At 40.4% G+C, this 16,911-nt stretch overlaps 1 protein-coding gene across 2 annotated transcripts in view; it reads right to left on the bottom strand.

Moving 5' to 3' along the window:
* The window catches only part of pdk4 (pyruvate dehydrogenase kinase, isozyme 4), a 77,629-nt gene that overhangs the window by 38,291 nt on the left and 22,427 nt on the right, over positions 1-16,911 (bottom strand). For both annotated transcript variants that reach the window (XM_072575454.1, XM_072575455.1), the window contains exons 3-5: positions 15,193-15,264; positions 14,379-14,563; positions 5,452-5,541 (exon numbers count right to left, since the gene is read on the bottom strand). In XM_072575454.1, the coding sequence (XP_072431555.1) occupies positions 5,452-5,541; positions 14,379-14,563; positions 15,193-15,264 (347 nt within the window). The remainder of the gene's footprint in view (positions 1-5,451; positions 5,542-14,378; positions 14,564-15,192; positions 15,265-16,911) is intronic.

The raw sequence follows: 16,911 nt of genomic DNA, 5'->3' as shown, positions 1-16,911 counted from the left end.
ATTTGCACCTCTGTCAAACCATAAAGGTTCACATTACTTCTGTCTAGTATTCCCTTTTAACTGCAGACATAAAGCCAGAATGCTTGTTTTATTTGTCAGTAATTATCCCTGATATCTGATGCCTTTGGAGTTTTGGGAGGATGACTTCAAGGGTACTGTGGCTAGACAGCCCTGCTGGGTGTGGAGGAGATTTCTGGGAGGACCATATGTGGCTCCTTTTTTGCCTGGTTGCCTACTGGTACCATCCTGTCTCCTTGCTGAGCACCAATGTCCAGAACAACAGGGTGCAGGTCTGTGCATGTATCTGGCAGACAGTAAGTATGCAGGACCTGGTTCTCCAAGGCAATCACTAACCTGTTCACAGAAATAGCCAATACAGTATAGACACCATTGATGGATTCTTCCAACCTTCAATGCAGTTTGCTGAATGCCAATGACAAACCTGCCTATGTTAGCTTGTGCATTTTAATGAAGCTGTTAATGACCAAAACCATGAGATCACCTTCCGCCTGGGGATGAGCAAGAAACTGGTCTCAGGCAGTTCTGAATAGGTTCTGGGGTATTTCTTCTTTAGTCAACTGTGGCAACCTGGTATTGATGAGCTCACCAGAGTGTCCTGCAACTTTTGTTTAGCGAATATACCCAGCATGGCGTCAATACACGAGCTGATTAACAGTGCAAGTGAAATCCTTGCCAAAGCTTCCTCTGAGACTTCTGTAGCTTCTTCCTCAGAAATGGAGGAGTTGCTGTCCAGAGGGACCTATCTCTTCAGGGTAGAGGCTGTGTGGATGCTGCTCATGCTTGCATGAGAGAAGAGGGAGTTAATTGCTCCAGAAGGGTAGAAACTTGATTAAAAATACTTTTGATGGGGCAGCACAGTGGCTCAGTGGGTAGCACCGCTGCCTCACAGTTCCAGGGACTTGGGTTTGATTCCATTCTCAGGTGACAGTCTGTGCAGTTTGCACATTCTCCCTGTGTCTATGTGGGTTTCCTTCGTGTGCTCTGGATTCCTTCCACAGATCCAAAGATATGTAGGTTAGATGGATTGGCCACGCTAAATTGCTCATAGCTTCCAGGGATGTGGAAGCTAAGTAGATTAGTCATGGGTAATGCAGGGTTCAGGGATAGTGTAGGAGACTGGGTCTGTGTGGAAGGCTCTTCGGACAGTCAGTGTGGTCTCAATGTGCTCAATGCCATGCTTCCACAATGTAGAGATTCCATGATTCTATGGTGGTTAGGGAACAGCAGCACAACAGCAGCTTGAAGATAAATATTACTTGGTTGCCAGAACACAGAGATCTCAATATTTGATCGCAGTCCTCTTCCACCAAATACTGGTCACAGTCCCTGTCCACTAAGGCAAGTATTCTCTCATCATAGTGGATGAACAGATGAATGGTGGGTATCCAACCACCAATCTTTGCCCTCTCTGCCCTACTGTGAGCTGTTTACACCTGGAATGAGACATGGTCAGCAATCTAGGTGTCCCTGGTAAGTGAGTAGGAAGTGCACAGGACAGGAAGAATTAAAAGACTAGAGATAATGGGGTGGATGTGAGTGCCTGAGGAAAGATGCTGAATCCAACATTAGGAATTGTAGACCATGAATGTTGGTGGAACTTGTGTGCAGTGGCAGTATTAGAGAGCATAAGGTGGAAGAAAGAAGACGGTGACGCTTATCCTTGCAGAAGATCATTCACTATTCCTCGGAAATGTGGACAGCACATAGCCCCCGTTAAAAACTTGGGATCAATCTGGCATGGTCTGATGCCGTGGTCTTCTTTGGCGGACCAGAGGAAAGAAGACAGTTCTCCCATCCAACAGTCCATCCAACAAGACCTCCAGGTCTTTTTAGGAAAGCAGGGTGCCAACTTGTCTCCATTGGCCATTGGTGGGAAAATTCTTCACATATTACAGATGCGAGGGACATTTAAACTGGTAGCAGGAAACCCAGAAGGTCCCAGCAGGGGAGTGCACTTCCACTGATGCTGAGTACAAGAGAGCACAAGACCAGCACCTTGGGGGCGTGCTGCATAGGTAACAAGGCAATCAATGTTAAATGTACAAGAAAACCTGCTAGAACGTACAGGGAGAAACCCTTGCTCACTTAACCAAATTTTAGGAAATTCAGCTTGAGGTATTAAATTGAATTAAATTAAATTGAATTGAATTGACTTTATTGCCATGTACTCAAATGAGTACAGTTAAAAGTTTATAAGTCACCATTTACAGCACCATCTTAGGTACAAAGATATGTAGGTACTGCTTCTTCAGTTACAAGATTTGTTACAGTGTTAACAATGTCACCAACACACAGTGCCATCTTAGGTACAGAGTACCTAGGTACAATCCTTAGTTACATAACAGAGAAATGAAGTAAAAACAGCTATGAACACAGTATAACCACAGGTCAGAAAACCAAGAGGCAAGTTAAAAAGACAGACATCACAGACTGTCTCTAAGAGCTCTCCTTAGCAGACTAGCGCAGAGGACCACTATGTGGTCTGACCGCTGACAGTTGCCACACTCTGCACTGAGCCGCTGGTCGCTGGTGTCCTCACTTTGGGCTGCCGACCCCACTCCATGGCCAGGAATCAGAGTCCATGGCAGGGCACCCAAAGCCAAAGAGAAGGGAGAGGATGGAGGAAAAGAGGGAGAAATAAAAGAAAAAGAATGGTTGAACAGACAAGCTCCAGCTGGAGTGTCCTCTGTGCTGCCATCCTACCGGAAGAATTGGATATCAGAAGTGGACAGTGATAAATCATTAGCCTGTTTTACAACAATCCTGTTTTCTTATCCTATTTAATTTCATCCCCCCGTAGTAATTTATATATTTTGTGAAAAACAAATTTAATTATGGGGTAGAGAGGAGATTCACGAAGATATTGCCTGGTTTAGAAGAGAGGCTGGATAGGCTTGGGTTGATTTCTATAGAACAGAGAAGGCTGCTCTATATAAAGGGGAGAAAAAGTGAGGACTGCAGATGCTGGAGATCAGAGCTGAAAATGTGTTGCTGGAAAAGCGCAGCAGGTCAGGCAGCATCCAAGGAACAGGAGAATCGACGTTTCGCGCATAAGCCCTTCTTCAGGAATGAGGAAAGTGTGTCCAGCAGGCTAAGATAAAAGGTAGGGAGGAGGGACTTGGGGGAGGGGCGTTGGGAATGCGATAGGTGGAGGGAGGTCAAGGTAAGGGTGATAGGCCGGAGTGGGGTGGGGGTGGAGAGGTCAGGAAGAAGATTGCAGGTTAGGAAGGCGGTGCTGAGTTCGAGGGATTTGACTGAGACAAGGTGGGGGGAGGGGAAATGAGGAAACTGGAGAAATCGGAGTTCATCCCTTGTGGTTGGAGGGTTCCCAGGCGGAAGATGAGGCGCTCTTCCTCCAACCATCGTGTTGCCATGGTCTGGTGATGGAGGAGTCCAAGGACGTGCATGTCCTTGGTGGAGTGGGAGGGGGAGTTGATGTGTTGGGCTACAGGGTGGTTGGGTTGGTTGGTCTGGGTGTCCCAGAGGTGTTCTCTGAAACATGACTCCCTCGTCAGGTCCACACCCCCCACCAACCCAACCTCCACTCCCGGCACCTTCCCCTGCAACTGCAAGAAATGCAAAACTTGCGCCCACACCTCCCCCCTTACTTCCCTCCAAGGCCCAAGGGATACTTCCATATCCGCCACAAATTCACCTGCACCTCCACACACATCATCTATTGCATCCGCTGCACCTGATGTGGCCTCCTCTATATAGAGGAGACAGGCCGCCTACTTGCGGAACGTTTCAGAGAACACCTCTGGGACACCCGCACCAACCAACCCAACCACCCCGTAGCCCAACACTTCAACTCCCCCTCCCACTCCACAAGGACATGCACGTCCTTGGACTCCTCCATCACCAGACCATGGCAACACGACGGTTGGAGGAAGAGCGCCTCATCTTCCGCCTGGGAACCCTCCAACCACAAGGGATGAACTCAGATTTCTCCAGTTTCCTCATTTCCCCTCCCCCCACCTTGTCTCAGTCAAATCCCTCAAACTCAGCACCGCCTTTCTAACCTGCAATCTTCTTCCTGACCTCTCCACCCCCACCCTACTCTGGCCTATCACCCTCACCTTGACCTCCCTCCACCTATCGTATTCCCAACGCCCCTCCCCCAAGTCCCTCCTCCCTACCTTTTATCTTAGCCTGCTGGACACACTTTCCTCATTCCTGAAGAAGGGCTTATGCGCGAAACGTCGATTCTCCTGTTCCTTGGATGCTACCTGACCTGCTGCGCTTTTCCAGCAACACATTTTCAGCTCTGCTCTATATAAGGGTTGAGGTGTAGCGGAACTGATTGAGCCCATAAGATTATGAGGGGCATGGAAAATGTGGAAGCAACTGTTTCTCTTGAAGGGTCAGTAATGAGGGGACATAAATTGAAGGTGAAGCACAGGAAGTTTAAAGGGAATTTGAGGAAATATCTTTTCACCCAGAAGGTGATGGGAATCTGGCATGTTTTAAACGGGAGGGTAGTAGAGGCAGGAAACCCCAGAACTCTTAAAAAGTGTCTGGATGAGCACCTAAAGTAAGGTTGATAACATTCAAGGAGAAAGTGAGGACTGCAGATGCTGGAGATCAGAGCTGAAAATGTGTTGCTGGAAAAGTTCCTGAAGAAGGGCTGATGCCCGAAAAGTCGATTCTCCTGTTCCTTGGATGCTACCTGACCTGCTGCGCTTTTCCAGCAACACATTGATAACATTCAAAGCATACAAATGCTGAAAAGTGGAATTAATGTAGATAGGATGACACTGTGCCTGTATAACTCTATGACTGTATGACCCTTGATTTCTCCACAGTCACACACTTGTTTTAATCAGATAAGATACATTTGGTATTCTCAAAATGTCAGTGATCATCCACCGAATAAAGGTCGAAACATAAGAATCGAAGTAGGTTAGTCAAACCATCTGGACCGTTTCAGCATTCAATCAGATCATGGATGATCACCCAACTCAATGCCATTTTTGTATGGTATCTTGGTTCATCAATATCCAGGCACTTATCAATTTCTGTCTTGAACATGCTCAATGTTTCAGTTTGTACTCACTTCTGGGGTACACCATTCCACAGATTCACCATCCTTCAAATGAAGACATTTCTTCTCAATGCAGTCTGAAATGGATATCCCTTATGCTGAGATTATGTTACCTGATCCTAGACTGACCAGCCAGGGAAACACCCCATCCACATGCAAAATTCTTGAAGGGCATGACAGGATATAAACTTCATTGAGATCTCCTTCTTGCGGATTTGTTGTGGACATGTAATAATTTTTAAAAATACTAGCACATTTGCAGTATCATTACAATTCCTTCAATAAAAAGTATGTCAGTGTGTAAATTTATATTTGAATACAGTTGATCTTATAATGATGTAGTGCAAATATTTCTGATACTGGATTTCACGCAATGCATTGCCTACCTTTCACCACTTCTATCACATCACAGTTAGGGTCTATGCCTCCGATATGTTTGGGATGGGCTGGATTACTTCGTCCATCAAAAACAAGGGCTGATATGATAACAAAGTGAAACAAAAAAAATCTATCAGATGGCTTCATTACATCACATACTAAAGATTCTCACTCCAAAGAAGCTTTATGTAAACACTGCCTTTATTCAGATTTAAATTTTACCAAGGTAATGGTCATGCTCTAAATTGTCTGATGCATTATTCAAATTACTGACAATGTTTACTCCCAAACTAGTATTCAGACAACTCATATTAATATTAGCATCTTCTATTTCTATGGCAAGATACTAACTTTCAACTTATACTACTTGAAACATGAGTGCAGCACCATGTAACTTAGACACAAGATTAACTTTTGAGATGTTACAACTGTTTTGGGAAAGTGTGCTGATACTCAAGCCTCGCTATTCCCAGGTTCATCACAAAAGTTAAAGGTTTAATCAAAGTATTCAAAAGTCCCCAACTTACCTGACTAATAGACTCAGATTAGCAAAACACTGATCAGATTTATGTACTTAACAAGAATTACTATTTAATACAATTGCAGCAATATTAAAGACAAGTGAACTATGAATTATCAACATATAACTCAAATAGTTGAAACTCTAAACACTTTCAAACTTCTAGATATATACACACAGACAGACAATTTTTAAAAAAAATAGCATTATGGGTGGAGGAAAACAAAGCTAAGGAAGCACAGTTCACTCATACTAGACCACAGGAGTCAATGAAATGTTCCTTTTGCTCCCCAAAACGTTCGGTTGTTTCTGGATTCTTTCGCCTGCTTATAGGGACACAAAGCAAGCAGCACACTAATTGCAAAGTATTTGAGCTACAAACAATGTCTGCAAAGAGACTGACAGACAGCACTTACTTTTTCCACACTCTGGAGGCTTCTCTCCCTCTATTATATGCACCCTATTGTTTACCTGCTCAGCAATCAGAGAACTGTCAGCAAGCTGATAGCATCCACAAGTGATCCATAAACCAATCAGCAATCTGTGCTAGAGGAGTGCATGCAGCCTGGTGACGTGATGGTTTATCTGTCCAATTAAAGTCACTTGTCAGGGGTGTGGGAACCAAGAGAGAATAGTAGAAGAGATCAAGGTTCACAAAATACTGAGCATTGCAACTGGCACAATCATAAACAATGGTAAATGAGTTGGTGAAGTAAGAGTAAAGAAGATAAAAATGAAGCCTAAATTGGATTACTGTTCATGTAAATTAATGCATGGAGTATAGTAAATAAGACTGGGGAGTTACAGGCAGATTGCCATGTGGAATTATGATGTTGTGGCAGTAATAGACACTTGGCGCAAAGAAAGACAACATTGGCTGTTAAATGCTCCTGGGTGCATGGTTTTCAGAAAATATAGAAAAGAGGGATTGGTAGCAGTATTGGTTAAGGAGGGCATTGCAGCACTGGAGAAAGAAGATATCTCAGAGGGTTTAAGTACAGAATCAATTTGGCTAGAATTAGGCACAAAGAGGATATAATTATATTGCTACATGTAGTCTATAGGCCACCATCAAAGTGAATGGAGGTCGAATCACACATCTGTGGGGAAATTACAGAGAGTTGTCAACATTATACTGCAGTTATAATGGGAGACTTTAATTACCCATACATAGACTGGGATACTTGTAATTTATGGAGTAGTGAGGCACAAATGTTTCTGGATTGCATGCAGAGCTTCCCACAGTGGTATGTTTTTAGTCCAACAAGAAAAAATGTCCTAGTGGACCTGATTATTGGAAATGAGATGAGCCATAAGATCAAGTGGCAGTTGGGTAACTTTTAGGAGACAGTGATCATTGCATCTTAAGGGGAGGATTGTGGTGGAAAATGTCATGCAAAAATCCAAGGGAGAAAAATCCAATAACAGAGAGTGGACTTCAATGTGGCAAGAAAAGAGCTGGTCAGGAATGAATGGAAGAAGAAGTTGGTAGGAAAAATAGTAACTTAACAAGGGACTACATTCAAAGAGGAGATAGTTCGGATACAGTCAAGATATATTTCCTCAAATGAGGAAAGTCGAACAAATAAATACAGAGCTCCCTGGATGACAAAGGAGATAGAAATTAAGATAAAGAAAAGAAATGTGCACTGTACTTATGACAAGTATCAGATAGAAATAAAATTGAGAACAGAAGTTCAAAGGTTCAGAAGGCAAGTGAAAAAGCAAATAAGAGAAGCAAAGAGGAATTATGAGAAAATACTGAAGAAATTCCTGAAGATGGGCTCATGCCCGAAACGTCGATTCTTCTGCTCCTTGGATGCTGCCTGACCTGCTGCGCTTTTCCAGCAACACATTTTCAGCTGAGAAAACACTGAGCCAACGTAAAGAGCTGTCCCAAAGTTTCTTTTTAAATAGCTATATAAATAATAAGAGGGTGGTGTGGGATTGTCTTCAATAATGACCGAAATTGATGAATGCGAAAATAGTCTCTTATTGAGCATCCACAATAGCACAGTTTGAGGAGGCAATGGAATCCGAAGTACAGTTCTTACAGTAGCCTCTTACATATATTAAAATGTTAGCACTACAATGTTACATAGTTGTATCTATTGTACACAAAAGTTTGTATGACATCAGTCCTGGGGAAGCAGGAGATGGTTACACACTTGTTAAATATTGGCTGTTACTCCTGATGGGATTAGAATGTCTGTCCGGTTTGAGCTTACATAATTAAGAGGTGTTAGTCCTTTTGTCTTTAAAGTTAACAATGTTAGTAAAAATAATAAACTTATATGATCTAAATAAGTGAGAAATTATATATATACTAATAAAAGTATAGACGATATTAAACTGATCTCACGCAGCTGGATCATGAGATTTCATTTACTATTGCCGGTTTTGACATTCATTCTTGCAGTTTCATGGAAATGCTGCTTTGACAATAAGTTTTTAAAGTGGGTAGCAGCGAATTTAATATGTATTTAAAAGATGCCTACTAGTGGAGGAAATTGTTTGATGTCTGCAATCCATTGAGGTCCAAAGAGACCTCAAGGGGCTAGTAAGGGCTCATTAATGTCTTCATCTTTCCATAGTTTTGAGTGAGTTATGAAGAAATGAAGATTGGGATGGCATTGTTCTGAGTAGATTATACAATTAATACTTATTCAGGGGCAGCCTTTGATACAGAGACAGGTTTAAACACAGCTTGGAGCATGGGGCCACTAAGAATTGAAAGGTGAAAAGAAACAGTGATGGGTTGGAAGGGATGTTTTAATTTAGTTTGTCTTGTAACAGTAAAATGTACTACAAAAGTGCGGTTTAATGGATGAATGAATGGAAATGCGGTATAGTAAACATGGTTTGCCAGTGAATGAGTTTGTGAAGAGTTATGAATGAATGAATGGAAATGTGGTATAGTAAACATAGTGCGAATGTGGGCAAAAGTGAGGAGTGCAGATGCTGGAAACCAGAGTTTAGTGTGAATGTGAGTGAGTTGGTAAAGTGAACACAATATCTCACAGTGGTAAAATGAGCAGTAGGGTTGAACAAGCACCAAAAAGGGGATTTACACTTCGAGGCAGGGGGAAAGCTGAACTGTTAAATTAATAATTTGCATCTGTCTTTACCAAAGAAAGAAATGCTATCCATAGTGACATAGGAGGGAACTGATTCACTAGAAGGATTCAAAATTCATAGAGCATAAATGTTGGATAGATTGTTGGTACTTAAATTTGACAAGACACTGGGAACGGATGAAATGTGTACAAGGACTTTGGAGGAAGAGAGAGAGAGAGACACAGACAGACACAGAGTGGAAATTACTGTGGCACTGGCCACAATCTTTCAGTCTTCCCTCTGCTCAGGGGGATTGCAATAAAACTGAAAAATTACAAATATTAGTCTTGTTTAGAAAGCTTAAAAGGATAAGCCTAGCAATTACGCAGAGAAATGCATATTAATTAGAAACAATCAGTATGGATTTCTAAAGGAGAAATTATGCTTAACTAACGTGTTGGGGTTTATCAAAGGCGTAATGGTAAGATTCAATGTGTGCAATGCTGTTGATATGGGGCACATGGACAGATCCCAAAACCTTAACTCTGCTTTCTCTCCAGATGCTGCCAGACCCTGTTGAGTTATTCCAGCAATTTCTGTTTTTGTTTCTGATCCACTCTTCTTGATCTTCTTTTCACAATAAGTTCTAGTGGCTTGCTTTTAAAAGTGCAACAATTCACTCTGCTGTCCTTTTCTCATTTTAGTTCACAATCAAAAATAAAGAAAAATAAGAAGACGTAGTCTTGTACATTGGACTCAAGCTTCTATACCAGAAATATAGAAACACAAATATGAGTAAAAAAGTAAATATAAAAAGTGTACATGAATAAATAATTTCCAAATTAGTTTTAACGATAATTCAAGATTTGATTAAAAAGCAACAAAGGAGTACAATGGAAGTATTCAGAAATGCAAAAAAAGCAATAAAGTAGGAAATATAACAATAAAAACAAGTGTGAATGGATTAACACTTACCACCCTTACAGCAGACATTGTTATATCACATTAATAGATAAAGCTAAAACATTTGCAACTATCATCAGCCAGAATTGCTGAGTGGACGATCCATCTTGGCCTCTTTCAGGGGTCTAAGATCATGGAGCTACAAAAGCATAGCCAGTCAGGCAGCATCCAAGGAGCAGGAGAGTCGACATTTCGAACACAACCTCTTCACGAGAGGTCTCCAGCTTCACTGATGCCGGTCCTCAGCTAACCTGATTCATTATACGTGCTATCAAGAAATAGCTGGGGGCAGTAGATATTGCACAGGCTGACAATATTCCAGTAATAGTACTGAAATGTGCTCAAGAACATGCCACAATGCTAACTTTGATACTCCAAGACAACTACACTACCAGCATCTACAATGTGCAAAGTTAAACAAGTATATCCCATACACAAAACCAACCTATGAGTTTACTCCTAATCATGAGGGAAGTGATGTAATAGTATCATCAACAGTGTTACCAATCAGACCGTGCTTTGCAATTGATTGGTCATTGACGCCCAGTTTTGGTTCTGGCAGGGCCACTCAGCTCCTGACCTCATTACAGCCTTGGTTCAAACATGGACAAAATAGCTAAATTCCAGAGATGAGATGACAGGCACAGTCCTTGACATCAAGACTGCATCTGCCTGAGTATGGCATCAAGGAGCCCTCGCAAAACTGGAGTCAACGGGAATCAGGGGAAAAATCTCCACTGCCTGGAGTCATACTGACAGAAGGAAGATGGCTATGTTGTTGGAGGTCAGTCATCTCAGTTCCAGGACATCACTGCAGGAGTTCTTCATGATAATGTCCTGCGACCAGCCATTTCCAACTGTTTTATCGATGACATGTCCTCCCCTTCAAAATATGAGCGGTGGAGATGTTCGCTAATGATTGTACAATATTCAACACTAATTGAGACTCCTTAGAACTGAAGTTCATATCCAAATCCAGTTAGACCTAGACAATATCCAGGTTTGGGCTGAAAGGTGTCATGTAACATTTGTGTTACTCAAAAGACAGGCAATGACCATCACCAACAAGAGAAAATTTAAACATCATCCCTTGGCATTCAATGGTAATACAATCACTAAAACCCTATTAGCAACATCAAGATTACCAGTGACCAGATACTGAACTGGACGAGCCAAATAAACAGTGGCTACAAGAGCAGATCAGAGATGTGGACTCCTGACTCCCCCAAGCCTGTTCACAACCCGCAAGGCACAAGTCAGGAGTGTAATGGAGTACACCTACTTGCATGGGTGAGTGCAGTTCGCACAACATTTAAGAAACTTGACACCATCCTGGTCAAAGTGGCCCATTTAATTGACACCACATGCACAAATATTCATTCCCTCCTTTATTGACACTTAGTTGCTGCAGTCTGTATTAACTACAAGATGCACTGTAGAAATTCACCAAAGCTCCTTAGACAGCATCCTCCAAACTCACCACCACTTCCATGTAGAAGGACAAACACAGCAGATACATGGAAACACCACTGCCCACAAATTTCCCTCCGGGATGCTCACCAAGCAGTGAAGCAAATTAGACTATAATTTATACATAGAAAATAAAGAAGGTTGGAAATAAATATGGATTCTTAAGTACAATGAGGAAATGTAGTATGGATCTTTTTGAATAGTGTCATAGAGATGTACAGCATGGAAACAGACCCTTCGGTCCAACTCGTCCATGCTGACCAGATGTCCCAACCCAATCTAGTCCCACTTGCCAGCACCCGGCTCATATCCCTCCAAACCCTTCCTACTCATATACCCATCCAAATGCCTTTTAAATGTTGCAATTGTACCAGCCTCCACCACTTCCTCTGGCAGCTCATTTCATACACGTTCCAACCTCTGTGTGAAAAAGTTGTCCCTTAGGTCTCTTTTATAACTTTCCCCTCTCACCCTAAACCTATACCCTCTAGTTCTGGACTCCCCCACCCCAGGGAAAAGACTTTGTCTATTTATCCTATCCATGCCCTTCATGATTTTATAAACCTCTAGAAGGTCAACCCTCATCCTCCAACACACCAGGAAAAACAGCCCCAGCCTATTCAACCTCTCCCTATAGCTTAATTCTTCCAATTCTGGCAACATCCTTGTAAATCATTTCTGAATCCTTTTAAGTTTCACAACATCTTTCTGATAGGAAGGAGACCAGAATTGCATGCAATATTCCAAAAAGTGGCCTAACCAATGTCCTGTACAGCTGCAACATGACCTCCCAACTTCTATACTCAGTGCTGTGACCAATAAAAGAAAGCATACCAAACGGCTTCTTCACTATCCTATCTACCTGTGACTCCACTTTCAAGGAGCTATGAACCTGTAGTCCAAGGTTTCTTTGCTCAGCAACACTCCCTAGGACTTTACCATTCATACTTTTGCATTAATGACAGGATTTACCAAGGTTCTGTGGAGACATGCGATTTCTGGCAATTTTTCAACAGTAAGGTGAACTCATCTGCCATTTACTGAGAAGTCATGTAACTTTGAAATAGAAGTAAGCAAAACCTTTTAAGAGAGATCACAGATAGTGTTTTAATTGAAGGACAAGTTTAGTTTGGGAGAGATGGGGCTTGTGTTTGAAGGCTGACTCACAACATTTTTCTGGAGCTGGTTTCTGATTTTCCAAGATACCTAGTTATGCCTGTAGGAGAAAAAGCAATAGGAAACCTCTCTCTCTTCTGAAAATGTAAGAAGAAAACTTATGGCAGTTCAGTTGCGAAGTCCTCTTGTTACAAATTATTTTTGGGATCCTGAGAAAGTTCCCAAAGTATCAGTATCTCTGACTACCTCATAAACCCTCAAAATTAAACTTTTATTTCTATGCAAATACTTATGTCTAACTGATTTTACATCTGAACTAAGGTCTAATCTAAAGATCTTCCTTCACTCTAAGGCAGTCAAGCATTTTGAGTTTGTCAACAGGAAACTCAGGAACCGTGGCAAATCTTCACATTTTATTCCTTTAAATGCATACTCTTGGTCACACAAGGAGGAATCTTCCCTTTGCTTTTTTTTAAAAGCCATATCTTCTCTATAGAGATGTATTATCTTGATTGTTATTTGTAGAATTCTAGAATCCCATAGTATGAAAAAGAGGCTATTCAGCCCATTGAGTTTGCACCAATTCTCTGAAGAGCATCACACACAGACCCAGTCCCCACCCTATCCTCATAATCCTCTGTTAACACTGGCTAATCTACCTAACCTGCATTCTACAGGGCAATTTAGCAGGACCAATCCACTTAACCTGCAAATCTTCGGACTATGGGAGGACACCAGAATACCTGGTTTATACGCACAAAGACATGAGGAGAACATGCAAGCTCCACACTCACCCAAGACTTGAATTGAACCTTGTACTGTGAAAGGTAACCAGTGCTAACCATCATGCTGCCATAAACGAAAAACCCCAGATGGGATATAATTAATTTGATACTTTGAATATACTTAGTTGATAACATGTTTTTCCACTAGCTAAAAGACAAAGTTTGGTTTATAATACATGAGTTGTTCTAAATGTTATTAAGGAAACCAAGTGAAAGTCTCTTTTATTATGGATAGTAGTAATAAAAGGAAATCATTTGGCTATTTTGGCAATTGGATTAAAAATCTGACACTAATGTAATGACTTTTGGAATAGTGGGGTTTGATTATCAGCTCGCCCATCTCATCAATCTTAACAAGAATGTTAAGGGTGTACTTGATGCCCATTCTCACAGCAGAGGGACAGGATAAAATACCAAAAGTTTACTGAAACCTAAAAAGTCATATTATTAAATTAAGAAAAGTAAAAATAATGAGGAAATCTTGTGACATAGTGGATAGTATATCTCCCTCAAGCCAGAAGCTCAGGCTTCAAGTTCTACTCCAATACTTGATGATCAAAGGAGGATGAATTCATAATGTGGCCAAATCAACCTGTTCATCCTTCCAACATATGTCAATGACAGATTACAAAAGCAGGACAGATTCCTGGTTTGCCATGTGATGGAAAAAAATTGGATCCTCTACAATCACTAATCATAGTTGCAGTCTATAACATACATATAGAAGTGTATGCTGCCACACCATCTTGAAGCCTAAGGATGGCTGGTTGGCTTAGTCAGCCTCCAATAGGAAGACTACATTCTTTTTCAGATTTTCTATCTTTCCTTTGTCTCCATTATTCCTTTTCTCTTTCTACAGAGATTAATAATGGTCAGCTTTTGTGCTTTATTTTGTATACCCAGCATCTGCTATATTTTGTACCACCTTTTTGGTTTGACATGGCAATAGATAGCATATTTCTAGTTAAAGTAGCATTACAGCAAGCAGTCAGTGTTCATTTCAAGGCTTCTTACTCATACTTACTGTGCTGGTTGATGAGCATACGAATAGAGATTCGGCTCAAATAGAATCGGTCTAAAAAGTATTGCACATTTTGATTAATTATGGGATCCACCCCAAATGTTTCTTTATATTCTATGACTCCCTGGGCCATAGTAGGGACAACGTCATTGTGCCGATTTCGAATGTTGATTAGCGCATCTGAAAAGCTAAAACACATAACTGACAAATCATTCATCTGTGGTAACTTACATAACTTAGTGTAGCCCCACTTAGCTGATGTTGAGAATAACTAAAATGGGAGGCACAAAATGTCTCAGTACTAAGTTAATTGGAATAGTGCATATCACCAGTTGGGCTCTCAAAGAGTTACACATGAGGATTCACAACACTAACATTAAAACAGTTAAGCTGCTTGTAGATCAGTGGAATGATTGAACCCAGGCAGAAATGGCAGCAGGTGAAGGTAATGCAACAAGGAGAAAGAGAGGGCACTTAAGAATAAGGAGAGGTTGGAAGCTGGGGCCAGCAGGCAGGATGGACCGACACACAGAAGCAGTGAGAAGAGAACATTGAATATTTCAAGCTTTAACATTTTTATTAGATATGGTATTAAAGAAGATGGAGAATATATTTTGGTCAAATAAAAAAGTATCTTTGCAGTGGAACTGCATGCTGCCTCACTACAACAATATTTGGCACAGTTTGCTGACTCATATGCTCCAGCTATTTCAATATTTTCTGCTGTTCATTCTTAAATTTTATTGGAAAGATCCATGAATTTCTTGAATCAGATTGGAATTTGGAAAAAAAATACTAAATACATAACGCAACTTACTCTGACAAAACTCTGTAATTATCAGGGCTTTTATCCAAAAATTCCAGAATGTCAGTAAGACTTTGCACATACCTAAACAGAAAAAGAACAAAAAAATCAATGTAAATTTAGCCTAAAATTTACAAAAAGAGTAGCTAATGATAAAGTAAAATAAAGATTTGACAAACCCCTGAAATTTGAATAATTGCTGCTCAAAATAACATTGCTCGAACTCTTGATGGTTATGGAGTAATGCCCATCTTCTATTCCAGACTCCAGACCAGAAGCAGAATGCAAGTACCTGTTTAATTATTTTCTTTAATTACTTCATCCCTTCTAATTGCCAAGAAGACATTGTGCACAGTGCAGGGAAGAGGTGTGAGACTCTCCTCACATTGTTATATTGTTATCTACTTTTATCTTGCTTATGTTAATTTTGTTGAATTCCTGACCCTAATTCCATAAACTTCCTTAGAATGTCTGGTAGGCTGATATCTTTCCCTACTGCAAATACAAATGCAAAGTAATGATGAAGCATAGCTACCATTCTCTTAATTTCATTCATATCTCAGTTATTAGCTTTTCAATGGGCCCACATTGCTTTTGACAATCCGGTCACTTTCTTTTTCCAAACAGAATTGCAATTTGTGTTGATTTGGATATCCACATAATTGCTTTTCATACTCCACTTTTGTAGCTTCAACTATTTGCCGTTCTGTGCACTGAATTTCCAAACTTATTTCTGAAATCCAAAAGCTGTACCACAAATCTTTACCAACATGAGATAATCTAAGATGTTTTGTAGTGCAAATAGGTCGACTGAATTTTTCGCTTCAGGCTCTGCAATTCACTTCCTTATCCTGAAGCCTGTGAGCCATTTGTTCAAAAAAAAGACTTTACCTAACAAAATAAAAGCTTTTTTTAAAAAGTAGTCTGTAATATTTCAAATACTAGTGAAAGCAGTCACATTAAAGAATTCCTGAATTTGAGAAATACCAGCCAGAGCAATTTGAAATTGAATATCAATGCCCAACTGCACTATTTTATTTCAAAGCACCCTTTGACCTTTGCAGCTGAACAATCTAAGAAGAATGCTTCTACTACAGCAAGATCATTTTAGGAACACATTCTGATCACTCTTCCCTTTGTGCGTAAAATGGAAATGACCACAAAAATGACAATTCATTCCAAGATAGATGTTCTACTTCCGATAACTTGAAAAAAATACATACAGATAGCATACATATGGCATGATAAAAAATATCTTTCCATTAATATTTGAATGTTTTTGGCATTATCAAACATTCAGAATGTGCATATGCAATAGAAAGATCATTTGTACAACAAGCAATTTATGATTACACACATCAAAAAGACATACCTTTGTATTTAAAAGTAGTTCTACATAAACTGGAATAGGGAGACATCTGTTTCCAATGGTTGAGATATTGGGAAAACTAAATTGCTAAGGAAAGCTAATGTCAAAATATGTCATGCTGGTGACTAAAGTTCAGCTAACCAGATTGTGCTATTTTAATATTAAATTTAGAACCATAAATTGGACTAAAACTAGCTACAGCTTCATGTTGCTTGCTTTGCTAGTTTCTTGTTCTGAAGTAAACATTTTACAACTATTCATGAACTGTATATTTTCCACACTACTATTTTAGAAATGACTGCAGAAATATTACAAAATATTTCAATACAATTTTCTTTTCCTTATTATAGGCTAAAGCTTAT

This window comes from Chiloscyllium punctatum, chromosome 8 (genome assembly GCF_047496795.1).
Source record: "Chiloscyllium punctatum isolate Juve2018m chromosome 8, sChiPun1.3, whole genome shotgun sequence".
Classification (NCBI taxonomy): domain Eukaryota; kingdom Metazoa; phylum Chordata; class Chondrichthyes; order Orectolobiformes; family Hemiscylliidae; genus Chiloscyllium; species Chiloscyllium punctatum.
The sequence above is the reverse complement of the archived record's forward strand: the minus strand, read 5'-3'. Positions and strand labels throughout refer to the sequence as shown.